Source organism: Globicephala melas, chromosome 16, assembly GCF_963455315.2.
Source record: "Globicephala melas chromosome 16, mGloMel1.2, whole genome shotgun sequence".
NCBI lineage: Eukaryota > Metazoa > Chordata > Mammalia > Artiodactyla > Delphinidae > Globicephala > Globicephala melas.
In genome coordinates this window covers 76,894,849-76,922,709 of record NC_083329.1, presented here as the reverse complement: position 1 = coordinate 76,922,709, position 27,861 = coordinate 76,894,849, and the positions used below count along the sequence as shown (strand labels likewise).

At 40.8% G+C, this 27,861-nt stretch overlaps 1 protein-coding gene across 1 annotated transcript in view; it reads left to right on the top strand.

Moving 5' to 3' along the window:
- Positions 1–27,861, top strand: part of ACTN2 (actinin alpha 2) — a 79,586-nt gene that overhangs the window by 7,722 nt on the left and 44,003 nt on the right. Inside the window, exon 2 of the mRNA XM_030839476.2 lies at positions 27,043–27,157. Coding sequence (XP_030695336.1) covers positions 27,043–27,157 — 115 coding nt within the window. The remainder of the gene's footprint in view (positions 1–27,042; positions 27,158–27,861) is intronic.

The window sequence follows — 27,861 nt, the reverse complement described above, 5'->3', positions numbered from 1 at the left end:
CTTCACAGTAGCGGAAATGGAAAAGAGAGAAGAGATGCAGATGATTCTGCAGGGTATGTGGACCCTGGAAAAGAATTGGCCTGGGCGGTATTGATATAAGCCGAACCCAAGACTACAGAGTTAGCATGGCTTTGAGTTGTCTTGCTGTGTTTGTTTGTTTTTGCTAGGGGATAAATGTATTAGTCATCATTCCTAGAAATTTCTATATAATGAAAATAGATTCTCATTAGCCTCTGTTACAACCTTTTCATTAAAAGGCATGCTATCACGGGAAAAACTCTTATTTTTTAGTGATTGTAAGGATCAAGTGGGCAAGTAAGTGAATAGGAGGTTGAGGGGAAATGAGAACAGTATTTGATATTGAAGGTATGAGTGAGTCTTATACAGACAATTATAATTGAGATTGGCAACTCAAGAAATGCTCGGGAATTCCCTGGCTGTCCAGTGGTTAGGGCTCCACGCTTCTACTGCAGGAGACACGGGTTGGATCCCTGGTCGAGGAACTAAGATGCTGCATGCCACGCAGCACGGCCAAAAAAAAAAAAAAAATCCTGTCTTTTAGAGTCATGAGGAGTCCTTAAGTTTCTTCATTATAGTCCAACAGGATGGGAAGATAATAATTATTTAGAAGGTAGGTAATCTAATCTCATTGTTTTTTATTAGGATTTTAAGATATTTTGTATGCATTAGGTTGAACCGTAGGAAATTTTTGACACTGACCATTTTGACTTCCAAAAATTGCAGTTTCTTATGGCTCAACCCAATAAAACCACTTTACCACTATTGTCCCACTATATTCAAGTTACTTGACCAAGACCACACCACAGCCAAGCCATAAAACTGAGTTCAGCTTGTTTCTAGTCTTACCTCTAATGCCTTTGGTATTCATTTGGGAAAATAAGGGGTGGTTAGGTTTTGTAGAAGTTAAAAATGTGAGGTTTCGATTGAGGGCTTGACAGCCCATGGAAATATCGAGAAGGAAGGTCAAGCCTAGAGATTTAGGTGTGGGAGTTATCTGCTCAGAGGCCATGGTTGAAACTGTAAGGAGGGGATAGTGGAAGATCTACCTGCCAGGTGCTGAGGTGAGCTTAACATCGAGGGCTCCCAGAGGAAGCAGTGATTACTGGAACGTGGAAGCCTCGCTTCTCTGGATGAAAACATGCATTTACTGGATGACTTAAAACTAGATGAACTGTTGAAATGTCTGATTTTCTTCCGGGAGAAATCTCACCTTGGTATTTCTCTGGAACTTCGCCAGTCCGTCTGAATCTGACATTTGAATCCGTTTAGTCGCTGGAACAGAAACCCAGGGCTTTGGCACCGTGGAATGGGAGATCTTTTAGCTCATGAGATAAGTTATGCTTGCAAAGGAAGTGAGAAGCTGTAAGAAACTATTTATGGCGGTATGCTCAAGTCTGTGACATAAAATCCTTCTGCAGCTGGAATGGCCAAGGCTGGGCTTTATTGAGGAAGACTTTATTGAAAATTTGTAAGGATTACTGAAGAAAGTAGTTTCATTACTGAAAAGAATTGGTTTCATCTTAACATACCAAGTGTAGCATTCAACCACAAGGTGGGTTTCCCTTTTCTGTTTTATCATTTATAAAATTAAGAAAATAGGATGAGTGGTGGTCCTCATTTAGGGGTTTTGTTTTAAGGTTTAAAAAATATTATTGATATTTTGCGTGTATCAGTCATGAAAATAGTAAAAGACATAACAGAATTGCAATCAGTTTCGAGATTACCCATAGAGGGTAATATTTTCCTATTTTAAAACAAATCCATGTTGGAGGGGCGGCAAGGGTAAAGATCAGGTTGGGCTGGGACGTGAGGAGGGGATATTCGTTGGAAAAATGCAAACCATGTGTTTTACATTTTGTAAACCGTACAATTTCTATTCTGTTACTGCAGTTTATGAAATAGGAAGTATCTGAATATTTCATTGCATACCTTTCCTGTTAAATTTTGGGACAAAATGATGTTTATTTTCATTTTTTCAGTATAACAGCAAAACAAAAATACTCCAGTAAGACAGTAAAAGTGATATTTTAAGATATGGATTTTTTTCCAGTGGATTAAAAAAAGAATGGGAGGGGATTTGGCATATGGTTCCCAGTATCCCCAACTATTCAGTATATAGGGCAGAGCAGCTATTTATTGAGAATTTGCAGGCACTGTTTAGACCATATGTATTATTTTATTCGAACGTCACAACAGTCTTAGGAGATGAGTATTGTGATTCTCATTTTTCAACCAGGGAGGTTAAGTAACTTACCTAAGGGTGGTTGAGGGTGGGGAAGTGGTAGCTGGAACATGCACACAGAATTTTGTCTAAATTACAAAGACATTCTCTCTCACAATCGAAATTTTATAACACATGGAGATGCTAATTATTTTATTGCACATTTTGGTCTGCAAGTGCCAGAGCTGAAGTTTGGATCCAGGATGCTTAACTCCAGAGGCAGTGCTTTTATTTTTATATTTTTAAAATTTATTTTGTTGAATTTTAGTTGATTTATAATGTTGTGTTAATTTCTGCTATACAGCAAAGTGATTCAGTTAGACATATATATTCTTTTCCATATTCTTTTCCATTATGGTTTATCACAGGATATTGAATATAGTTCCCTATGCTGTACAGTAAGACCTTGTGGTTTATCCATTATATATATATATAATAGTTTGCTTCTGCTAACCCCAGACTCTCAATCTGTCTCCTTCCCCCTTGGCAGCCACAGGTCTGTTCTCTATGTCTGTGAGTCTGTTTCTGTTTTACAGATAAGTTCATTTGTGTCTTGTTTTACACTTCACATACAAGTGATACAATATGGTATTTGTCTTTCTCTTTCTGACTTATTTCACTTAGTATGATAATCTCTAGGCCCATCCATGTTGCTGCAAATGGCATTATTTCATTCTTTTTAATGGCTGAGTAGTATTCCATTGTATATATGTACCACATCTTCTTTATCCATTCCTCTGTTGATGGACATCTAGGCTGTTTATTGGCTATTGTGAGTAGTCAAAGGTGGTGCTTTTTAACCACTAAATTTTTCTGTTTTCGTTGCTTTTTTGCTCAGAGTTTTAACCAACAACCTAGAGAAAACACCTGGAATTCAGTATTCCTAAGTTTTCACTTATCCAAAACCTACTGCCCATGCATAAGGGTGTGTGTGTCTGAATTTTTAATTTCTAAATGGGTCCAGGGGGAGCATCTGATGAGAATGAGAAGACTAAATTTTGAGTTATGGAAAATACTGTCCTTCCAAGGTAACCCCAAGTGAGGGCCTAGCAATCACTCTGTCCCACAAAAGTGCCAGAGGAGGAGGAAACGGACCACAGGAAAAGCCAACTACACCTCTCAAATGGAGGCTTACAGGACATGCCATTAAGGGCACATCTTTGGAATTACCTGCTGGTCTGTCTGACACAGTTCCAAAAAGAAGCCGGAGTTCAGGATGCCTAAGCATTTGAGTCAGTTCCCGTTTGGAACTAGAAAAGGAGACTTCCAGTGGCAAGAGCATAGATTAGAGCCGTCCTCCTGCAGACGTGATGTCTTAGTGGACAGGGATGTTCTCCAAGATTTGGGGTCCACAGAGATTCGGCCAAAGGCAGTGCCAAGGACTCCCTTCACTTTACATTGAAAAAAATCCTGCCTTTCTTTTATTTATTTTTAACTTCTTATTATGGAAAATTTCAAACATATATAAAAACAGGACATATAGCGAATCCCTCTGAATCCCACTGGCCAAGGAAAACCAAAGTTTCATGAATAGGGGATGCCTGGTTCTTTTTTCCCCCAGCTTTATTGAGCTGTCATTGACAAATAAAACATTTTATATATTTAAAGTGTGCCACATGTTTTGATAAATGTATACATTGTGAAATAATTACCAGGGATGTCCAATACTAAAAGGAAAAAAAAAGTTTTTATGTTCAATAGATGCTTTATTCTCTAAACGAAATTTTGAATCAAAACTGCCAATTAAGCCTACAGTTGCCTTCCCTGTTTTGAAACATCAGTCTCCTCCCCCCCAGACCCCACGCTTCCTGCTACCCCTTTTGGCTGTCCAGGCCTCCTCCCTGCTCTGCTGGGATACCTCTCCTAACCCCCAGTTCTCCTAGTAATTTCTCATGCTGTTAATGTTACAACTGGCTATTTCTAAAAACCAAAGATTGCCAAGACCTGCTTTTCCAGAGATCATCAATATTTTAAAGGTGACCTTTCTAAGACAATAACGCTGTTATCTAATTCCAATGGTGAATTTCAGGCTCTGTAGGAGAAGAGGACAGAATTGTGCAAAGAAAGCACTGTTGGCAGAGGTAAAGCCTTTTAACATCCTGTAAACGGGGATGGTTAACTGCTGTTTGTGGCCCCTTGTAAAGTCAGTACTGATAGGGTATTTCTCTTCTCCTGCTGCAGACTGATCTGATAAACTGACCCCATAACCTCCTTCAGGTTTATTGGTCTAGCTCCCGCGACCACTGCTTTTACTTCTTTGAGTGGGGAGCCTGAATTTGAGACAGGAGGTGGGCACCGTGTCTGAAGAGGCTGAATTTGATACCTCTGCATCTTTGTTTCCTCCACCACCCCAGAGTGCAGGGAGGAAGGAGCAGAACACACGTGTTAAGTGTTCTTGGGGAAAGGTTATTTTTAGGGGCAGTTTTGCCAAGACTGCTTCTGCAGCTTTTCTTTAGGTACAGATCACATCCTCACCTGCTTAGGTATGTGAATTTCTAGGGGAGCCCTGGGAGGGATGGGGGCTGCTGCCTGCACGTAGCAGTTCCAGGCCACCCCCTTCCTTACAAAGATTCATTTTAGTTTGTTTCCCAGCTTTATTGAGATGTAATATTGTATAAGTTGAAGGGTTACAACATCTTGCCCATCTTTCAGGTTCTCTATTCTTTTTTTTTTTAAGAAGATGTTGGGGGTAGGAGTTTATTAATTAATTTATTTATTTTTGCTGTGTTGCGTCTTCATTTCTGTACGAGGGCTTTCTCTAGTTGTGGCAGGCGGGGGCCACTCTTCATCGCGACGTGCGGGCCTCTCACTATCGTGACGTCTCTTGTTGCGGAGTACAGGCTCCAGACGCGCAGGCTCAGTAGTTGTGGCTCACGGGCCTAGTTGCTCCGCCGCATGTGGGATCTTCCCAGACCAGCGCTCGAACCCATGTCCCCTGCATTAGAGGGCAGATTCTCAACCACTGCGCCACCAGGGAAGCCCAGGTTCTCTATTCTTTATGGAAGGAAATGAGGAAGGAGGGTGGACTGATTCCAGAGGTAGGGTGACCCCTCATCCAGGTTTGCCCAGGACAATCCCAGTTGTGGCTCTTGTCCCAGAGTAACTATAAATAGCATCACCTTTCACTCTCAGAAGTGGTCCAGTTCGAATTCTGTGGTCACTGTTCAGAGGAGATACACAAGGCCACCTCAGAGAAGGTTACCATAATATTGAGACCCAAATAATTTGTATATTGGACAGTAATGCCTTTTCTCAAAGTTCTGGCCTATTTCTGAACTTGAAAGAATGCAAATATTGGTGAAATGAGAGTTCTAAAACTTCGACAGTTTTAAATATCACTGTCTAGTAATTTCTGAATCTTCTAACTCACGAATCCTTTAGAAGACCAAGCCTTGTAGCCAGCGGTGGGAGTGAGCCCTGCGTCTGGAGGGTGTGGGACCACGGACCCCGCTGGATGCCTACTGTGGGCCAGGTTTCCCTCTGAAATGCACATTGTCGTCGTCCTTATGGTAGTTTGTATGCCGTCTGTGTGGTTTTATAAATAGTATATATACTCATATGCAGATAGCTTGCTATTAATATGTGCTAGGCTTTAAGGATGCTTATTTTGCACATCTAAAAAACTAAGGGTTAAACTTTATTGAGATATCTGGACCAATTTCCAAGGTTGGATCTCTGGGTTTGTCCTTATGACAGCTTAAGTCTTTTTCTAATAAAATTGTATATATCTTTAGACACTTGAAAGTCTGGAAGTGAAGTGGTGATAAATATATTTACTGTGGGACAAAATCGTGTTTCATGTAAAATTATCCCTTCTGTCATGAGACACAGGTGGGGCTGTCACCATTCGAGTCCATTAAGGACTTGGTCGGGAAGCAGGGTGAATGTTGTCAGAAATACTTGGGGAGTGACAGTGGGTTCTATTGCTGTCTGTCACTGGTGTCTGGGTAACTGGATACTGAGGATTTCTCTGCTGCGGTCCTCGGACTTGGACAGTGTGTACCTTCTCCATGGGCATTTTAAAACTTCACATTGAAATAGGGATTTTAGTGTCAAACTTAAAAAAAGTCCTGAAGTAGCACCTCACCGACTGATTAACTTAAGAAATGTAAGCTTGCTGGAATGTATCCAATTTAAGTAGTTTTTCTTTTACAGGTAAAAAGATGGAGGCTGAGTGAAAGAAAGCTAGCTAACATAATTACAGATAACCAGGGAAGGGAGAAGAATCTAGCCTAACAAATTATATAGACTTTCCCAAACTACCTTTTTAAGATACATTTTCAAATAATCACATCACCCAAGTCATGTCTTCACTACAGAAAATATGGAGAAGAAATTTAAAAAGTCATACTGTAGGGAAAACTAGTGTTAACATTTTGCCATATTGCCTGCTAGATGACTTGAGGCTGTACTAGAAAAGCATATATTTCTGTCTTTTATACTATAATATATAACTGTCTGAAATGGCTCAGGATACGAAGACTTTATTATCTATTTTTATGAACACTTTTTAGTCAGCATGAGCCCTAGGGAAGAACCTCTCGATGGAGGAAATCCCAGCCTGGTTCCCCCAGGGCGGAGTGGGCAGGAACTTTGGAAGTGACCGGCTTTCCTGGTTTTTAGCCCTTCTGTTTTCCAGAGCTTTCCGCGTATGTAGAGCAAAGCTGTAGACGGACCTAATTGGAGGCTGTTCCTCACTTAGAACTGTGCTCTGTCCAAACTGCCAACGCAGAGACTGGCGTATTATAGAGAGCTGTTCCCTTTGAAATGAACACTTGAATTTCTCTGTGCAGACAGCCATTTGTTTGGGTCCCTGAAAATAGTAACAGTATGGTGAACCTGAATTAAAGAATATTTATTTTGGTGTCTGGGTAGTACAAGCTGCTTCCCCGGTTGCTGGGATGGACCGGGGTTGGGGAGGGGGCCATCAGTGTGCTTTTCTTTAAACTTGAATTCATCCTCAAGAAGAGAATCGTGAAAGTACTAATGTTGCTTTTGCCTATAACCGAGCAACAGTTGGGTCTGCCCTGTCCCAGAGCCATGTCTTACACGTAATTACCCAGGCTCCAAGGGAACAAGTTATTTTGGAAAGCATAACTTAGGATCAATCGTATGTGAGGCTGTTGGGAGCCTTAAATGCTTGCTTACCAGAAAGTCGTCAAAGGAATTCTCCACGGAGGTCATGCCAGCTTGGGGGAGGCAGGTGTGACCCCACAAAACTCCCAGCCAGCGGCTAAGTCAGGCTCTTGACCTTAGGAAATCTTTAAGCTCAGGTGACCAGGCACCAATAGCTTTCATGTGGTTCTTTGAGCTTACCGCTTTTTGTTTTTAATACTTTAGAGCAAAAATGACCAAAACTTTGATTCTGTAGAGATTTGATTTGGTTAGCGTATGCCTCCAATTGTTTAGGAAGTATCTGCATATTTCTAATCTTAACTTTTTTTTTTTCCCATTTAACAGTTAAAATGGGGAAGTTTCATCAAGATCATTTAACTGTCCTTTAGAAGACAGAAGGCTGTAACTTTTTTTTTTATAATTAAGATTTTGTTTCAAGCATTGCAAAACATCCCTTGGAATTAAAGGAGAGGTAGTTTGGATTGCAAACTAGTATTGGGAGTCAGTGGCTCACAGAAGTGTTTGATGTCCTTGCTTAGGTTGCTTCCCTCTACCTTGAGGACTACAGAGATGCAGAGATGAGTAATTGCCCCTGAAAAATAAGAATTAGGAGAATGAGTAATAAGGACTCCTGTAAGTGGTAATAAAATGTTTGTAGGAAATTTCATGAGCTGGGAGGAAATTAACAGATGGAGGTACTTCAGCTTCCAGAGAAATGTAAGATTTTTTTATGAAACAGAGAAAAGTGCTAAATAATTCAACCCAAATCCAATATTATTTCTGGTGATCTGTATGAGAGGGAACACGGGGACGCACATTGGGTTTTAAATGAAAAAGGAATGCAGTAAGCTGAGACTTCAGACAGTTGTCATTTTCACAGGACAGGCAAAGCGTACTGATATTAACATCAGCAAGTGATAGACCTCAGTTATTTTAGTGTATCATTCTTTTTGTAAAATTTTTGCTCATGTCCTTTTTTATTTTTTATTGAAGTATAGTTGATTTACAATGTTGTGTTGATTTCTGGTGTACAGCAAAGTGATTCAGTTATATATATATATAACTTATAACTATATACTTCCCTTATAGTTTATTACAAGATATTGAATATAGTTCCCTGTGCTATATAGTAGGACCTTGTCGTTTATCTATTTTATATATATTAGTTTGTATCTGCTAATCCCAAACTCCTAATTTATCGCTCCCCCACCCTCTTTCCCCTTTGGTAACCATAAATTTGTTTTCTGTGTATCATTCTTGTGCATTAATTACTATTTGTCTTCATCAAAATCAGTAAAATTTAGACCAGAATAGTGAATATTTTAGCACATGTGAATGTTGACCTCTTTTTAGAAGAAAGACTAAAACTATTGAAAGATAGTTCTTAAATAAAGGTAAAACCACGACTCTCATACAAGAAGAAAAATAAACACGTTAAAGATGTTATTTAACTTACTAATGAGAAAACTGGAGAGGTGTTCCAGCCAGTTCAAAAGAGAATCTGAAGAACAGTAACATTTATAGATCGGTAATATTGAAATTAATGTCCAAATGGTGGCAGATACTTTTCTGTGGGTGGAAGGAGGGTTGTCCCTGAACTGGACAGAATGCATTCCTTGTCTGTGGACAAGAATGACTTTGCATTGCTCTTGATCATCTTTGGCTTAGATAGATGAGCTGTAGAAGAGCATAGAAGTGATGCCGTAGACAATGCACAACTTTCCCTTTGGAGCTCAGATGCTTCCCAACATAAAGTACCTCATTTAGCTATTTCCTCTTTCCAAATTTCATAACTTTCTGTTACATCCTTTCTGGAAGTTACAGAAGAGACTCCACATAGTAGGCAGGTCATTCCTTTTTTATTTATTTACTTATTTATTTTTAATTTGGTTGAGACTGGGTCTTAGTTGCGGCAGGCGGACTCCTTAGTTGCAGCACATGGGATCCTTAGTTGTGGCATGCGGGATCTTTAGTTGCGGCATGTGAGCTCTTAGTTGCACCATGTGGGATCTAGTTCCCTGACCAGGGATTGGACCTAGGCCCTCTGCATTGGGAGTGTGGAGTCTTATCCACTGCTCCATCAGGGAAGTCCCAGACAGGTCATTCCTTAAACCGGAATTAGTCCGGGCTAGACTTGGCTTTGTTAAAAAAACTGAAAAGCATTTTTGTCCCGTTAGGCAGCCTCAAGGGTTTTTAGCACATTTCTTAATCTATTCTGAACATCCAGGGACTAAATGGAAGTCAGTCTTATGAGCCTGGTGATTGAAGCCTAAAATTCATGATGAAAACCAGACCTGGTTAAGACTGTCTTTTCAGAGGCTGGGAGAGCCATCTTTAACCTCCCCACTTCAGTCATCCATTAGCCTGATTCTATTTTTAGGTCCCCTCAGCAGTAAGGTTGCCTTTTACTTTTTATGAGGTGTTTTTTGGGAAACAAGATTACAGACTCCTCTTTTTTTAACGTTTAAGGATTCTCTAGTTAAGTTTGACATGATAATAATAATTTTCAAAAGCCTGGAACTTGAGCAAATAGAGATTTTTAGCTCTGCGCTGTTTTTTATTTTTTCAGTTTAAAAAATCTGATTGCTATCTCCTTTGATCTATTCCAGAAGGTCAAATAAGATGTTATTCAGCAAATAGTTACGGAGTGCCACTAGGTCCCGGGCACTGTCTAGAACACAAAACAAAAATCCCAGCTTCTCTGTGTGGCACTTTCACAGATATTTTTAGAATGTTCCAGGTGGTGGTGTCACCCACCAGGTATTTCTGAGAGGATTATTCCTGCTTCCCTACCAAGTCCTTAAAGAATTCTAAATGGTGACAGCCCTACTTGAGTTGTTTGTAGCCTTTGATATTCCTTAATTAGAAATTGTTAGATATTCTCACATTGCCTACAAAGAGATCCTGAATCCTGCTTGAAGGCAGTATTTGTTGGGGATGAATAAGTGGGAAAAGGCTGCCTCTGTTTTTTTCTCTTTCTTTGTCTTTGAGTAATCAAATTTGTATTGATGAGTATTCCTGTTACTCAAGTTAAAAGCAGTATGTTGTTACTGTTGAGGCTCCAATTCATTTAGGACTGAAATTGTCAAGTTTAAGCTTGAAGTATTAAAAATTTGAATGAGTGCTAGCTCTGTGTGCGTGAATACAGGTGTCCCTGCTTGGTGCTGATACAAAGGTGAATAAGGGAAGACTAGGGGCTTCTGTGTTCATTTTGTGGTTCTCTGATTCATAATATGTATGCCTGCGGGCATATAAAAGCCTGGGAAACCAGTTGTGGGCCTTCCATTTGCAATGGAATGCAGTGGTATTTGTCTTTAAAAATTTTTTAAATTTATTTTATTATTTTACTTTATTTAAAAATATTTTTTGGCTGAGTTGGGTCTTCGTTGCGGTGCGCGGGCTGCTTCTTGTGGTGGCTTCTCTTGTTGTGGAGCACGGGCTTCAGTAGTTGTGGCATGCAGGCTGAGTAGTTGTGGCTCACGGGCTCTAGAGCGGAGGTTTAGTAGTTGTGGTGCACGGCCCTAGTTGCTCCACGGCATGTGGGATCTCCCCGGACCAGGGCTCAAGCCCGTGTCCCCTGCATTGGCAGGCAGATTCTTAACCACTGTGCCACCAGGGAAGCCTGGAATTTGTCTTTTTACATGAGATAATTTTAAAGTTCATGGGAAAAATATATTTACCCTCTATGAGCAAAAACTAGTGCTCTAAGCACCTTGTACCTTCAGGAAATTAAGATATGCCAGTGGGTGTCCTTGTTCCTTTTAATGGTGGGGTGAGTACTTGTGATAAACCAGCAAAGATGGAGACCTGGCATGGTTCTGGGTTCTTGGATCACAGACCTCCTTGTATCCTTCTCTGTGTACAGCAGTAGGCTATGAAATGTGCTGAATGACAGCATTTTTATGTTCAGTTATCAGAGGTGGAATATCTCCTCTGTTCAAGTAGACATAAATTGTGACCATGGGCTGTCTTCATTTTTCTATGTGATGACTTACTTCCATTTCCATTGTAAGCACTTCAGGTTTCTTTGAATTGCCATCACCGACTGCTGGTATTTCTGTGTGTGTTCCTGTAGCATTTATATTTGCAAAATATTTTCCAGTCGCTTACAATTCATCACACTTCCCAGCCAACTCATCGAATTAGGTCCATGGTGCATTGCTTAGGGGAAGAAATAAGCCACATGAATAGCAGAGGCAAACTCTTATCTATAGGATGGATAAACAACAAGGTCCTACTGTATAGAACAGGGAACTATATTTAATATCCTGTAAAAACCATAATGGAAAAGAGTATGAAAAAGCATATATGTATAACTGAGTCACTTTGCTGTACAGCAGAAATTAACACAACATTGTAAATCAACTGTACTTCAATAAAATGAAAAGAATACAGGATAAATCCAAGGAGAAACACGCTAAGACACATATTAACCACACTATCAAAAATTAAATACACAGAAAAAAATACTAAAAGCAGCAAGGGAAAAGCAACAAATAACATACAAGGCAATCTCCATAAGGTTAACAGCTGATCTTTCAGCAGAAACTCTGCAAGCCAGAAGGGAGTGGCAGGACATATTTAAAGTGATGAAAGGGAAAAACCTACAACGAAGATTACTCTACTCAGCAAGGATCTCATTCAGATTCGATGGAGAAATTAAAACCTTTACAGACAAGCAGAAGCTAAGAGAATTCAGCACCACCAAACCAACTTTACAACAAATGCTAAAGGAGCTTCCCTAGGCAGGAAACACAAGAGAAGGAAAAGACCTACAATAACAAACCCAAAACAATTAACAAAATGGTAATAGGAACATACATATTGATAATTACCTTAAATGTAAATGGATTAAATGTTCCCACCAAAAGACACGGACTGGCTGAATGGATACAAAAACAAGACCCTTATATATGCTGTCTATAAGAGACCCACTTCAGACCTAGGGACACATACAGACTGAAAGGAAGGGGATTGGAAAAAGATAGTCCATGCAAATGGAAATCAAAAGAAAGCTGGAGTAGCAATTCTCATATCAGACAAAATAGACTTTAAAATAAAGACTATTACAAGAGACAAAGAAGGACACTACATAATGATCAAGGAATCAATCCAAGAAGAAGATATAAGAATTGTAAATATTTATGCACCCAATATAGGAGCACCTCAATACATAAGGCAAATGCTAACAGCCACAAAAGGGGAAATTGACAGTAACACATTCATAGTAGGAGATTTAGCACCCCACTTTCACCAATGGACAGATCATCCAAACTGAAAATAAATAAGGAAACACAAGCTTTAAATGATACATTAAACAACATGGGCTTAATTGATATTTATAGGAAATTCCATCCGAAAACAACAGAATCCACTTTCTTCTGAAGTGCTCATGGAACATTCTCCAAGATGGATCATATCTTGGGTCACAAATCAAGCCTTGGTAAATTTAAGAAAATTGAAATCATATCAAGGGACTTCCCTGGTGGCACAGAGGTTAAGAATCTGCCTGCCAATGTAGGGGATACGGGTTCAAGCCCTGGTCTGGGAAGATCCCACATGCTACAGAGGAACTAAGCCCATGCGCCACAACTACTGAGCCTGTGCTCTATCTAGAGCTTATGAGCCACAACTACTGAGCCCGCTTGCCTAGAGCCCATGCTCCACAACAAGAGAAGCCCACATACCGCAACGAAGAGTAGCCCCTGCTCACTGCAACTAAATAAAGCCCGCATGCAGCAACAGAGAGCCAAGACAGCCAAAAATAAATAATAAATAAATTAAAAAAATAAAAGAAATCATATCAAGTATCTTTTCCAACCACAATGCTATGAGACTAGATATCAGTTACAGGAAGAAAACTGTAAAAATTACAAACACATGGAGGCTAAACAATACTAAATAACCAAGAGATCACTGAAGAAATCAAAGAGGAAATAAAAAAGTACCTAGAAACAAATGACAGTGAAAGCACAACAACGCAAAACCTATGGGATGCAGCAAAAGCAGTTCTAAGAGAGGAGTTTATAGCAATACAATCATACCTCAAAAAACAAGAAAAATCTCCACAACCTAACCTTACACCTAAAGCAATTAGAGAAAGAAGAACAAAAAACCCCCAAAGTTAGCAGAAGGAAAGTAATCATAAATATCAGATCAGAAATAAATGAAAAAGAAATGAAGGACACAATAGCAAAGATCAATAAAACTAAAAGCTGGTTCTTTGAGAAGATGAAATTGATAAACCATTAGCCAGACTCAGAGAAGAAGTAAAGGGAAAAGACTCAAATCAACAGAATTAGAAATGAAAAAGGAGAAGTAACAACTGACACTGAAGAAATACAAAGGATCATGAGAGATTACTACAAGCAACTATATGCCAATAAAATGGACAACCTGGAAGAAATGGACAAATTCTTAGAAAAGCACAACCTTCTGAGAGTGAACCAGGAAGAAATAGGAAATATAAACAGACCAGTCACAAGCACGGAAATTGGAACTGTGATTAAAAATCTTCTAACAAACAAAAGTCCAGGATCAGATGGCTTCACAGGTAAATTCTCTCAACATTTTGAGGGGAGCTAACACCTATCCTTCTCAAACTCTTCCAAAATATAGCAGAGGGAGGAACACTCCCAAACTCATTCTACGAGGCCACCATCACTGTGATACCAAAACCAGACAGGGCTTCCCTGGTGGCACAGTGGTTGAGGGTCGGCCTGCCAATGCAGAGGACACGGGTTTGTGCCTCAGTCTGGGAAGATCCCACATGCCGCGGAGCGGCTGGGCCCGTGAGCCATGGCTGCTGGGCCTGTGCGTCCGGAGCCTGTGCTCCGCAACGGGAGAGGCCACAACAGTGAGAGGCCCGCGTACAGCTAAAAAAAAACCAGACAAAGATGTCACAAAAAAAGAAAACTACAGGCCAATATCACTGATGAACATAGATGCAAAAATCCTCAACAAAATACTAGCAAACAGAATCCAACAGCACATTAAAGGATCATACACCATGATCAACTGGGGTTTATCCCAGGAATGCAAGGATTCTTCAATATACGCAAATCAATCAATGTGATACACCATATTAACAAATTGAAGGAGAAAAACCATATGATCCTCTCAGTAGATGCAGAAAAAGCTTTTGAAAAAATTCAACACCCATTTATAATAAAAACCCTTCAGAAAGTAGGCATAGAGGGAAGTTACCTCAACATAATAAAGGCCACATATGACAAACCCACAGCCAATATCATTCCCAGTGGTGAAAAACTGAGAACATTTCCACTAAGATCAGGAACAAGACAAGGTTTCCCACTCGCACCACTATTATTCAACGTAGTTTCAGAAGTTTTAGCCGCAGCAATCAGAGAAGAAAAAGAAATGAAAGGAATCCAAATTGGAAAAGAAGAAATAAAACTGTCACTGTTTTCAGATGACATGATACTGTACACAGAGAATCCTAAAGATGCTACCAGGAGACTACTAGAGCTAATCAATGAATTTGGTAAAGTAGCAGGATACAAAATTAAGGCACAGAAACCTCTTGCATTCCTATACACTAATGATGAAGAATCTGAAAGAGAAATTAAGGAAACACTCCCATTTACCAGTGCAACAAAAAGAATAAAATACCTAGGAATAAACCTACCCAAGGAGACAAAAGACCTGTATGAAGAAATCTATAAGACACTGATGAAAGAAATTAAAAACGATACAAACAGATGGAAAGATATACCATGTTCTTGGGTTGGAAGAATCAACATTGTGAAAATGACTATACTACCCAAAGCAATCTGCAGATTCAACGCAATCCCTATCAAACTACCACTGGCATTTTTCACAGAACTAGAACAAAAAAATTTCACAATTTGTATGGAAACACCAGAGACCCTGAATAGCCCAAGCAATGTTGAGAAAGAAAAATGGAGCTGGAGGAATCAGGCTCCCTGACTTCAGACTATACTACAAAGCTACAGTAATCAAGACGGTATGGTACTGGCACAAAAATAGAAATATAGATCAATGGAACAGGATAGAAAGCCCAGAAATAAACCCACGCACATATGGTCGCCTTATCTTTGATAAAGGAGGCAAGAGTATACAATGGAGAAAAGACAGCCTCTTCAATAAGTAGTACTGGGAAAACTGGACAGCTACATGTAAAAGAATGAATTCCCTAACACCATACACAAAAATAAACTCAGAATGGATTAAAGACTTAAATGTAAGGCAGACATTATCAAACTCTTAGAGGAAAACACAGGCAGAACACTGACATAAATCACAACAAGATCCTTTTTGACCCACCTCCTAGAGAAATGGAAATAAAAACAAAAATAAATAAATGGGACCTAATGAAACTTCAAAGCTTTTGCACAGTAAAGGAAACCATAAAGAAGACCAAAATACAGCCCTCAGAATGGGAGAAAATATTTGCAAATGAAGCAACTGACAAAGGATTAATCTCCAAAATACACAAGCAGCTCATGTAGCTCATTATCAAAAAAACAAACAGCCCAATCCAAAAATGGGCAGAAGACCTAAATAGACATTTCTCCAAAGAAGATATACAGACTGCCAACAAACACTGAAAGGATGCTCTGCATCACTAATCATTAGAGAGATGCAAATCAAAACTACGGTGAGGTATCACCTCACACTGGTCAGAACGGCCATCATCAAAAAATCTACAAACAATAAATGCCGGAGAGGGTGTGGAGGAAAGGTAACCCTCTGCACTGTTGGTGGGAATGTAAATTGATACAGCCTCTGTGGAGAACAGTATGGAGGTTCCTTAAAAAACTAAAAATGGAACTACCATATGACCCAGCAATCCCACTACTGGGTATATATCCTGAGTAAACTGTAATTCAGAAAGAGTCATGTACCCCAATGTTCATTGCAGCACTATTTACAATAGCTAGGACATGGAAGCAACCTAAGTGTCCATCGACAGATGAATGGATAAAGAAGAAGTGGCACATACATAGAATGGAACATTACTCAGCCATTAAAAGAAACGAAATTGAGTTATTTGTAGTGAGGTGGATGGACCCAGAGTCTGTCATACAGAGTGAAGTAAGTCAGAAAGAGAAAAAAAATACCATATGCTAACACATATATATGGTCTCTAAAAATATATATATGGTTCTGAAAACCTAGGGGCAGGACAGGAATAAAGACACATATGTTGAGAATGGACGTGAGGACATGGGGAGGGGGAAGGGTAAGCTGGGACAAAGTGAGAGAGTGGCACTGACATATATACACCACCAAATGTAAAATAGATAGCTAAAGGGAAGCAGCCGCATAGCACAGGGAGATCAGCTCCGTGCTTTGTGACCACCTAGAGGGGTGGGATAGGGAGGGTGGGAGGGAGACAGAAGAAGGAGGAGATATGGGGATATGTGTATACGTATAGCTGATTCACTTTGTTATACGGCAGAAACTAACACAACATTGTAAAGCAATTATACTGCAATAAAGATGTTAAAAAAATTAAAAATAAAATGAAAAAAAAAGAAAAGGAAAGTAATAAGCCACAGGAGAGATGAGCTGACTTACCCACACCAGATGCTGAGCTGGTCACAGAGCCAGGCTTTGGATTTTAGGGTCGCTGTTTTTTAGGGACTGCTAAACTGAGCTGTTGCATGCCATGTTATGCAGCAGGATCTTGGAGACTAAGCAGAGATTTGTGGGTGGAGAAGAAAGGGCTGCCCGCCGTGTCGTTAGCTGCCTGGTTATGCCAGTTATGAGAACAGGAGGGCCCCAAATGGGCTTCCGAGATATCTGGTAATTGCTTGTAGCACATGCAGCATCCTTAGAAGGAACACTCTTCTACTTACGTATTTCTTGCTTTGATTCAATTTTTTAAATGTCTGTAGTTGAGAAGTGTACTTGGGTGCTTGGTAACCTTGAAGGTTTGGAATGTTTTCAACATCAGATGATTATTCAGCGTTCACTGTGCTGAACAGTCGGTGACAACTGTTGAGTGACTGCTGGGTCCAGAGAACTATCCTAATGTTAGTATAAACTCCAGCAGAAACACCATTTTTTTTTTTTGGCGATTTACATTAAAAAAATTGGGGGGTGTTTTTTTTTTGTTGTTTTGTTTTGGCGGTACGTGGGCCTCTCACTGTTGTGGCCTCTCCCGTTGTGGAGCACAGGCTCTGGACGCGCAGGCTCAGCGGCCATGGCTCACGGGCCTAGCCGCTCCGCGGCATGTGGGATCCTCCCGGACTGGGGCATGAACCCGTGTCCCCTGCATTGGCAGGCGGACTCTCAACCACTGCGCCACCAGGGAAGCCCCTGGTGTTTTTTTTTTTTTTTAATTGAAGTATAGTTGATTTACAGTGTTGTGCTAATTACTGCTGAACAGCAAAGTGATTCAGTTATACATATATATTCTTTTCCCTTATGGTTTCTCATAGAATGTTGAATATAATTCCCTGTGCTCTACAGTAGGACCTTGTTGTTTATCCATTCTATGTATAATAGCTTACGTCTGCTAATCCCAACCTCCCACTCCATCCCTCCTCCAACCCCCTCTCCCTTGGCAACCACCAGTCTGTTCTCTATGTCTGTGATCCTGAGAAACACCTTTTATTTAAAGATGGTTGAGTGTCTGAATCTTTCAATTTGAGGTCATTCTGCTGATTTTTCTGATGTGACGCTGGAGTGGCCCATTTTTCTGGGCGTTGTGGCATTGTCCAGGCTCACCCAGTGCTATTCCCCCTGTGATTTGTGGGTCAGGGTCTTTCTGGCTGAGGGGTGGTGAAGGTTTGTGGTGAACCAGCACATCTGCTTCTGCCAGCCACATGGTTTGCAGGAATTTCTGCCCTCTCAAAGGAGCGGCTCCCTGCCCTTCAGGAGGGCAGTGTGTCCTTTCTTAAACGCTGGAGCTGCCCCCCTTCTCCCTTACAAAATGTGTGCATCTCTCTAGACACCTGCACCCCTGCCTTACTTTTTGAATATTTAAAAAGAACAAGGAAAGCGATTAGGAGGGATCCTGGCAAATTGAGAATTTGTGAAGTGGAAAAGAAGACACTGTTATAATGATTGTTGTAAATAGAAAAACAAATGGAGCATTTTTAGAAAATCAACTTAACAGAGCTGTGGTTTTCAACAGTTTTTCATGGGAGGCTGTTCAGAACCACTGTGATAATAGGTCGTGTGGCCCGGCTGGCCTTTGTATTTCTTCTCCTCCTGATAACCTTTTGAATTGTTTCATTAAGTTGATCATGACAATTTTTTGGTAGCTGGGAAGGTGTCAGGACGTGAAGGACAAATAATTGCATGGTGCCAGAGTCAGAAATAGAATCCGAGTTTGAGCCACGACTGTGGGCGGGACTGGGCTCCACCTGCCCTCCCTGCTCCCTCTCAGGGACCACTGCCCCTGCTCACCTGGGGCTCAGTTGTCCCACCCATAGGATGCAGGCCAGGAATTCCCATGCTAGCCACTCGATGTTTTTACTCTATGAGAACAGTAAGTGATAAGCAAACTCAAAATTGTAGAACACTCTGATGGTGCCCCAAACCTGTTTAGACCTGATAGACAGTGCTGTTTTTCTTTTTTTTTGGATGTATAGTTGATTTACAGTGTTGTGTTAATTTCTGCTGTAGAGCAAAGTGATTCAGCTACACACACACACATATATAGTTCCCTGTGCCAGACAGTAGGACCTTATTGTTAACCATTCTATATATAAAAGTTTGCATCTGTTAACCCCAGACTCCCAGTTGACAATGCTGTTTTATAATTAGTGGATTTAAAAGCTGAAAATTATTCGGGCTTGCCTATCCTGAGCTTCATGCTGCAGGCTCTGCCCGAACGTCCCAGCCCTCAGTAAACCCTGTTCTATTTTGTTCAGAAACGCCCAGTGGCTGTAGTGAGTCTCCATGTTAGGAAATGTGACCTCTAATTAGTATTTTATGCAGTTATTATGAAAATAAAAGCTGGTTAACAGAGTATAAAAGAAATTGATAGCTGTTGTGTTGCCAGATTTTTGTTTGGAGAAAATGGAATAGTAAATTGAACAGGGATGGTCTTATAGGAGCCAGCCCAACCCTAGAGCCTTATTGCTAGAAGAATTAATAATTAACTGATGGTATGAGATGGACTCAAACTCAGAGGACCGTGTCAGATTCAGGATTGATCTTTTTGGTTCTTATTTGTGTCTCCAGGTGATAATCTTTTCCAGGTAGAGATGCAAACTTGTGTTATTTAAACAATATATATAATCACAGATATTACTCATTTTGATTAAAAGACCTTGTTTTCCCTTCTCTCTTTGGAATAGTCTACAATGTAGGTTGTTGTGTCTGTGGAATTAATTGGCTTAATTAACTTATATAGAAACCAAATATGAATGCATAATGGTCAAGCTTATCTCAATATTTCAGTGAGGACATAAGTGCTTTTTTTTTTTTTTTTTTCCTGCTCTGCACGTCATGTGGGATCTCAGTTCCCTGACCCGGGATCAAACCCGCGTCCCCTGCAGTGGAAGCACAGAGTCCTCCTAACCATTGGACCATCAGGGAAGTCCCTTTTTTTTTAATAAGTGCTTTTTTTTGCCATTAAGCACATTGTATTGGTTGTCATGGCATATAATTTAACTTTCAGAAAGACAGTGGTCTTAGGATTCCTATGGACTTGGGACTTTGCTAGTATGTTCTTCAAGGAAGAAGGTATGGCCTCTGAATGGGGGTAGCAATTCTTGCTAACAGATATTCCTGGAAAACTCCCCCAACTGACATTTTTCTTTCTTTTTCTTTTTTTAAAATTTTTATTTTATTTTGGAGTATAGTTGATTTTACAATGTTGTGTTTCAGGTGTACAGCAAAGTGATTCAGTTATACGTATACATGTATCCATTCTTTTTCAGATTCTTTCTCATATAGGTTATTACAGAATATTGAGTAGAGTTCCCTGTGCAATACAGTAGGTCCTTGTTGATCATCTATTTTATATATAGTAGTGTGTCTGTGTTAATCCCAAACTCCTAATTTACCCCTCCCCCCGATCTTTCCTCTTTGGTAACCAGAAGTCTGTTCTCTATGTCTGTGAGTCTGTTTCTGTTTTGTAGATAAGTTCATTTGTATCATATTTTAGATTCCAGATATAAGTGATATGATATTTGTCTTTCTCTTTCTGACTTACTTCACTTAGTATGATAATCTCTAGGTCCACCCATGTTGCTACAGATGGCATTATTTCATTCTCTTTTATGGCTGAGTAATATTCCATTGTATATATGTACCACATCTTCTTTATCCGTTATTCTGTTGATGGACATTTAGGCTGCTTCCGTGTGTTGGTTATTCCAACTGACATTTTTCTCAACCACCATGTTTCAGGGGTTGAAGAGCATTTCTGGATCTCTTAGATTATGTTCAGGAAGATAACGGGGTAGCGACCGCTGATTGTTTGAGTATCCTTCAGACTTATCCCGGGAAAACAGAATAGTATAAGTCACAGGCACATGGCCTTAACCCCCAGGCCCTCTTCTTCTGCCCCCTGTGTTTGGAGAGTTTCAGTACCATGACCAGAGAGGGTCCTGTATGAGCAGGGAGACCAGTCTGCACCCACAGGACTGTCCATCCTGGCCAGTGACTCATGGGTTATGATTCTGTATGTTTCAGGAAGAAATGCTAATATTTGCTCCCATTGCCTAAGGAATATACAAAGTGAGACAGTGACTCCCATGCCCTTCCGTCTTTTCCTCTGTGACTTGAACACTTGTTCTCTTAGCTTTTTTTTTAATATATACATATATATTTATTCATTTTTATTGAAGTATAATTGATTTACAATGTTGTGTTAATTTCAGGTGTACAGTGATTCAGTGATACATATATATCTATTCAGTGATTCAGTGATACATTTATATCTATTTTTCAGATTCTTTTCCCTTCGAGGTTATTACAAAATATTGAGTATAGTTCTGTGCTATATAATAGGTCCTTGTCGGTTACCTATTTTATATATAGTAGTGTGTATTTGTTAATCCCAAACTCCTAATTTATCCCTCCCCCCACCGTTTCCCCTTTGGTAACCGTAAGTTTGTTTTCTATGTCTGTTAGTCTACTTCTGTTTGGTATATAAATTCATTTGTATCACTTTTTATTTTTAGATTTTACATGTAAGCAATATCACGATATTTGTCTTTCTCTGTCTGGCTTACTTCACTTAGTATGATCATCTCTAGGTCCATCATTCCCTTTGTTGTGCGCGTCTTTGAAGGGTGAGAAGGACTGGAAGCATCAGCCTTTCCTGTCTGCGGGTAGGCGGTTCATGCTTTCCCATCCTGGTTCTCTTTGTGTGGCTCTGAGAGGTTTTTTTCTTTTCTTTGTTTTTTGTTTGTTTGTTTTTTTGCGGTACGCGGGCCTCTCACTGTGTGGCCTCTCCTGTTGCGGAGCACAGGCTCTGGACGTGCAGGCTCAGCGGCCATGGCTCATGGGCCCAGCCGCTCCGTGGCATGTGGGATCTTCCCGGACCGGGGCACGAACCCACGTCCCCTGCATCGGCAGGCGGACTCTCAACCACTGCGCCACCAGGGAAGCCCCTGAGAGGTTTTTTTATGTGCTTGTTTTCAAGATGCAAAAAGTGTATGTATTTATCACTAGGTGAACAGGGGCAGGGAAGAAGCTCTTCTCTAGGAGAGAGGTAGAGGAAGATTTGAGTTGGAAGCAAGGGAGGAGGTTGGAGGATCTCAGATGTGATGAGGCAGCTTCTGAGGTGAGCTTTGGGCTGGGGAGACGTTGGCCTCTTTCCTTGAGGGTCTCTGTCTCGTTTGTAACACCATGTCTTTATTTTTTTTTTTTGGCGGTACGCGGGCCTCTCACCGTTGTGGCCTCTCCCGTTGCGGAGCACAGGCTCTGGACGCACAGGCTCAGCGGCCATGGCTCATGGGCCCAGCCGCTCCGCAGCATGTGGGATCTTCCCGGACCGGGGCATGAACCCGCGTCCCCTGCATCGTCAGGCGGACTCTCAACCACTGCGCCACCAGGGAAGCCCAACACCATATCTTTTAAGAAAGGACACCTGCCTTCCTAATCTGGTTTGAACCAAGGAGCCTCCCTCCAAAACCACGTGGACCTACATTGGTTCCATTTGATTTCTCCCAGATTTAGTTCACAGGGAACTTAAAGATGCATGTTGCCGTCAAAGATCAAGAAAATCCACAAAGAAGTCTTTTTTTTTTTTAATTAATTTATTTTATTTTTGTCTGCACTGGGTCTTCTTTGCTGTGCGGGGGCTTTCTCTAGTTGTGGCGAGCGGGGCCTACTTTTTGTTGTGGTGCGAGGGCTTCTCATTGCAGTGGCTTCTCTTGTTGTGGAGCATGGGCTCTAGGCGCGTGGGCTTCAGTAGTTGTGGCACACGGGCTCTAGAGCACAGGCTTAGTAGTTGTGGAGCACGGGCTTAGTTGCTCCGCGGCATGTGGGATCTTCCCGAACCAGGGCTCGAACCTGTGTCCCCTGCATTGGCAGGCGGATTCCCAACCACTGCGCCACCAGGGAAGTCCCCACAAAGAAGTCTTTTAGGTACAATATGTGGGATTTTGTTGCTGCTGTGATGGCTTTTGTTTTTATCTCCTCCACGATTAGCGGGATTTTCACAGAAGCTGAGGACAATAGGGAAGGCATAGGAACAGTCTCTGTAGGCCGTGGTAATGGAAACTGTAAATAGAATGAAAATTAAACAGTCTAATAAGCTTAAAATTCCTTTTCAGAGTGCACTGGCTTCTTTGCAAGCTATTATCACAGAGCCTTGGGGTCCTTTTTCGCATTTGAGTTGGTTAGTCAACCACCTTTATTGGCTCTTCGGAATACTCATTAAAGAAAACGAAACTTCATTAGGCTTAACTGACAAAATTGACCTGGTAGATTCAGTTCATTCTCTGGATTTGCACAGCTAAATAATTACCTGTGGTAAGTTACCTTCATCGCATGCATACCTATAAAAAGGTGGTATCCAGGGGCTTCCCTGGTGGTGCTGTGGTTGAGAGTCCGCCTGCTGATGCAGGGGACACGGGTTCGTGCTCCGGTCCGGGAAGATCCCACATGCCGCGGAGCCGCTGGGCCCGTGAGCAATGGCCGCTGAGCCTGTGCATCTGGAGCCTGTGCTCCGCAACGGGAGAGGCCACAACAGTGAGAGGCCCGCGTACGGCAAAAAAAAAAAAAAGGTGGTATCCAGCAGATGTTCACAGTGTTCCATAGTGGGGGTCAGGAAACCTGCATTGATTTCATGAAAAGCTTTGGGGTTCTATCCAGAAGTGCTTCTGATACTTACATTATGAAGGGGCTTAAATAACATGGTAATAAGGTAATTTATACCAGCAATATTTGCCTTTATTATTATTATTTTTTTTGCGGTACGCGGGCCTCTCACTGTTGTGGCCTCTCCCGCTGTGGAGCACAGGCTCCGGACGCGCAGGCTCAGCGGCCATTGCTCACGGGCCCAGCCGCTCCGCGGCGTGCGGTATCCTCCCGGACCGGGGCACAAACCCTCGTCCCCTGCATCGGCAGGCGGGCTCCCAACCACTGCGGCACCAGGGAAGGCCTGCCCATTTTTAATTAGAGTATAGATAAAGATAATTCAATAAATATTTTATATCATTATATTTTTTTCTCTGTCAGTTCCATAACCCACTGTTCTCTTGTGCCTTCCCCAAAAGGTTATGTATATGGTTAGTCTCGGTATTGTGGGAAAAAAACAAACAGAAAACCTTTAAAGTAGTTTTGCTTGCTGAAAATGGGGCCTGGGAAGTTTTTCACTGTATGAACTTAGTTATCTGGAAGCAACCTAAATGTCCATCCAACAAGCTAGTTAGAAAATAAATGTGGTATAGTCACGAGAGTGGAATACTATGCAGCCACAAAGAGGAATGCTCTTTGCTGATACTGAATGACCCTAGGTTATAGTTTTCTTCCAAAATATAAAAAAGCCAGGTGCAGAACAATGTGTATATTATGATTTGTGTTAAAGGGATAGAAAAAAGATGTGTGTGCCTTTGTGTTAATGTATGTATACAATATTGTTGAGGAGAAACACAAGACACTGAATCTCTTTGTCGTTCCCTCTGGGGAAGGGAACTCAGTGGCTGGAAACAGGAGTGAGAGGGAGGCTTTCCACTTTATGCCTTTTTGTACCACTTGAATTTTGAACCCAGGTAATAATAGACTCTTGTTAATAATCTTAGCTTCAAAAAACAAAATTTGATTATGTATAGTAGCACTGTCCAATAGAACTCTCTGTGATGCTGGAAGTGTTCCGTACACATCTGCACCATCCAGTACAGATGTGCTTGTACACATGTGGCTTTTGTACACTCGAAAGATGGCTTGTACAGCTGGAAAACTAAAATTTTAATTTCCTTTCATTTTAATTAATTACATTTAAATAGCGAAGTATGGTTACTGGCTACCATATTGATTGGGTGCAGACCTAGAGTATATGACTTAGAGTATCTCTTCTGTTTAAACCTGACTAAAGTTTAGATGTGTTTTAGGAGAAATAACTATTAGTTTTGGCTCTCACAATAACATTTATTATTGGAAATCCAAGAAAATACCTATATTTTCTTTTTGTCCTAGAATTTAATGCCATCACATATTTCTTTTTCTTAAATTTATTTTATTGAAATACAGTTGATTTACAGTGTTGTGTTTATTTCTGCTGTACAGCAAAGTGATTCAGTTATACATCTATATTCATTCTTTTTCATGTTCTTTTTCATTATGGTATATCACAGAATATTGAATATAGTTCCCTGTGCTATACAGTAGGACCTTTTTTTTTTTAACATCTTTATTGGAGTATAATCGCTTTACAATGGTGTATTGGTTTCTGCTTTATAACAAATTGAATCAGCTATACGTATACATATATCCCCATATCCCTTCCCTTTTGCGTCTCCCTCCCACCCTCCCTATCCCACCCCTCTAGGTGGTCACAAAGCACTGAGCTGATCTCCCTGTGCTATGCGGCTGCTTCCCACTAGCTATTTTACATTTGGTAGTGTATATATGTCCATGCTACTCTCTCACTTCATCCCAGAGTAGGACCTTGCTCTTTATCCATTCTCTATATAACAGTTTGCATCTGCTAACCCCAAACTCCCAATCCATCCCTCCCCCAGCTCCCTTCCCCCTTGACAACCAGAAGTCTGTTATCTGTATCTGTGAGTCTCTTTCTGTTTTGTAGATCAGTTCATTTGTGTCCTATTTTAGATTCCACATATAAGTGATATCATATGGTATTTGTCTTTCTCTTTCTGACTTACTTCACTTAGTATGATCATCTCCAGGTCCATCCATGTTGCTGCAAATAACATCACATATTTCTTGAAATAAGTGCCCATCAGTCAGATTTGAAAATCCTTTTTATTACCCAGAAAAATCATTTTTATGGAAAACTGTGTCTTTTTGTAGTCTTACTTGGAAAAACTCTATTTTTGAGAGGTTCATCTTCTCATCTATAACACAAACCCTGTTTGTCTGTCTCGCTGCAGCGTAATGTGCGGGCACTTTGTTCCGGAGCCCAGCAGCTGTTGTGTGACAAGGGCACAGTTTGCATTCTCAGCCAGCAGCTGCCAGAAGCATTTCTAATCTGGTTTTGGCAGGAAATAGTGCACAAGTGGAAACCAAGTTAAAAGAAGTTTGAAAAATAAACAGAATGACTCTGGATGCCACTTAGTATAGAGTTCATCTTTCTGCTTAATATTGCCCTAGTTATTTGTTAACATGACTAGCCTCTGAGCCCTTCCAGGGCAGGGCTGTATCTAATTGTCTTTGAAATCCGGGGTCTAGCCCAGGACCTGGAATATGCCAGTAGGAGTTCATTATTATTGCTACTACTACTATTATTATTATTAATGATTGACTATACTGCAAATTTGTTTAATTGATTCAGTTACTAGCTTAAAACTGTTGTTCATCCAGGATAAACTAGTTGTAGATAATTAGTGGTTACGGGTCCCTCTTCTCTTCCCCTTTCTACTGCACAATGCCGCCCACCCTCTGCTCTAAAGTACGACATTTTGAACATTCTTTAAGCATAATTTATTCATCCATTCTGCAAGCACACTGATTTCTGTTGTATGCAGGGAATAAGCACATCCTTATTTCCTACAGAATAAGAGGTTTTCAGAAGGCAAAGGCATAGGTGTAAACATGGTATCTTTTAAAAAAAATTTTATTAGTTTTTTAATTGAAGTATAGTTGATTTACAATGTTGTGTTAGTTTCAGGTATACAGCACAGTGATTCAGTTATATATATATATTATATATATATATATTCTTTTCCCTTATAGGTTATTATAAAATATTGAGTGTAGTTCCCTGTGCTGTCCAGTAGGTCCTTGTTGGTTACCTATTTTATATATAATAGTGTGTATATGTTAATCCCAAATGTGTTACCTTTCTAAACTGAAGGCAAAAATTCCTCAGGTGGTTAGACCCAAAAAATGATTTTTTTGGTCTCTAAAGAAGAAAGTTTATTAAAATCTTACCTTCAGGGCTCAAATCATGCTTTCCATCCAATTCGGTCTGCTCTCTCTCAAAGGTCCAGGATGCCCCAGCCTCCTGTTCTCCCCACGATGTGTAAGATGTCAGGCATGGTCCATGTGGAGGGGCTCTGAGTGCTGATGGGGCTGTGCTCAGCACTGTTTGCTTCTTGTTGCAGACCTTCACTGCCTGGTGTAACTCCCACCTCAGGAAAGCTGGCACTCAGATCGAGAACATCGAGGAAGACTTCCGGAATGGCCTTAAGCTCATGCTGCTTTTGGAAGTCATCTCAGGTGAGTCTTAAACATTTTTCATACATGTTATACCCAATCTTACATGTACTTCTATGTCCGAGCAGTAGATACGCATCTGTTTTTTTGTTTGTTTGTTTGTTTTTTAAAAAAAGCTCCCTTTGAACCTGGCTGGGGGAGATGGTATTATTGGCAAAGCAAACCTTTCCAAAGAGCGGTCTGCCTGGAGTTATTTTTCTGTTCTAAAAAAGGAGTGAATTCTGTTTAAAATTGACTTATTAAAATCATGTTTCTACCACCCACTTCAAAACAGAATAAGAGAAGAGAAAATGACATTTATATGACTGCCCACCAGGCTGCCCTCTCCACTAAGTCCAGCGAGTGTGTATTCCAGAAATTGTCTTTCATGCCGAAGGCCAGTGTACATGTTGGCTTAACTCTGAAAACAGGAGTTCAAGTCCCAGAGGGGTTATCCTTTGCCCTAAATGTCAGCTGGCTGGTTTAGACTGGGGACTGGAGAGTGGATCGGGCTTAATTAAAGAGGTGTGAGTGGGAAGGATGAGGGCAGGGTGGCCCTGATCCAGGTGTCTCCGTAGCTCCACATCTGAGATGAACCCTGTGATTTGAACGAAGCTCCCTGACTCTCTCCCACAGCTGGTCAGCACCTCTGAATGCTGCAGGGGCACCAGCCAGCTTCTTTCTTACTCATTCGTACTTTGGCTCAAAGACCAAACCGGGCTCTCCCA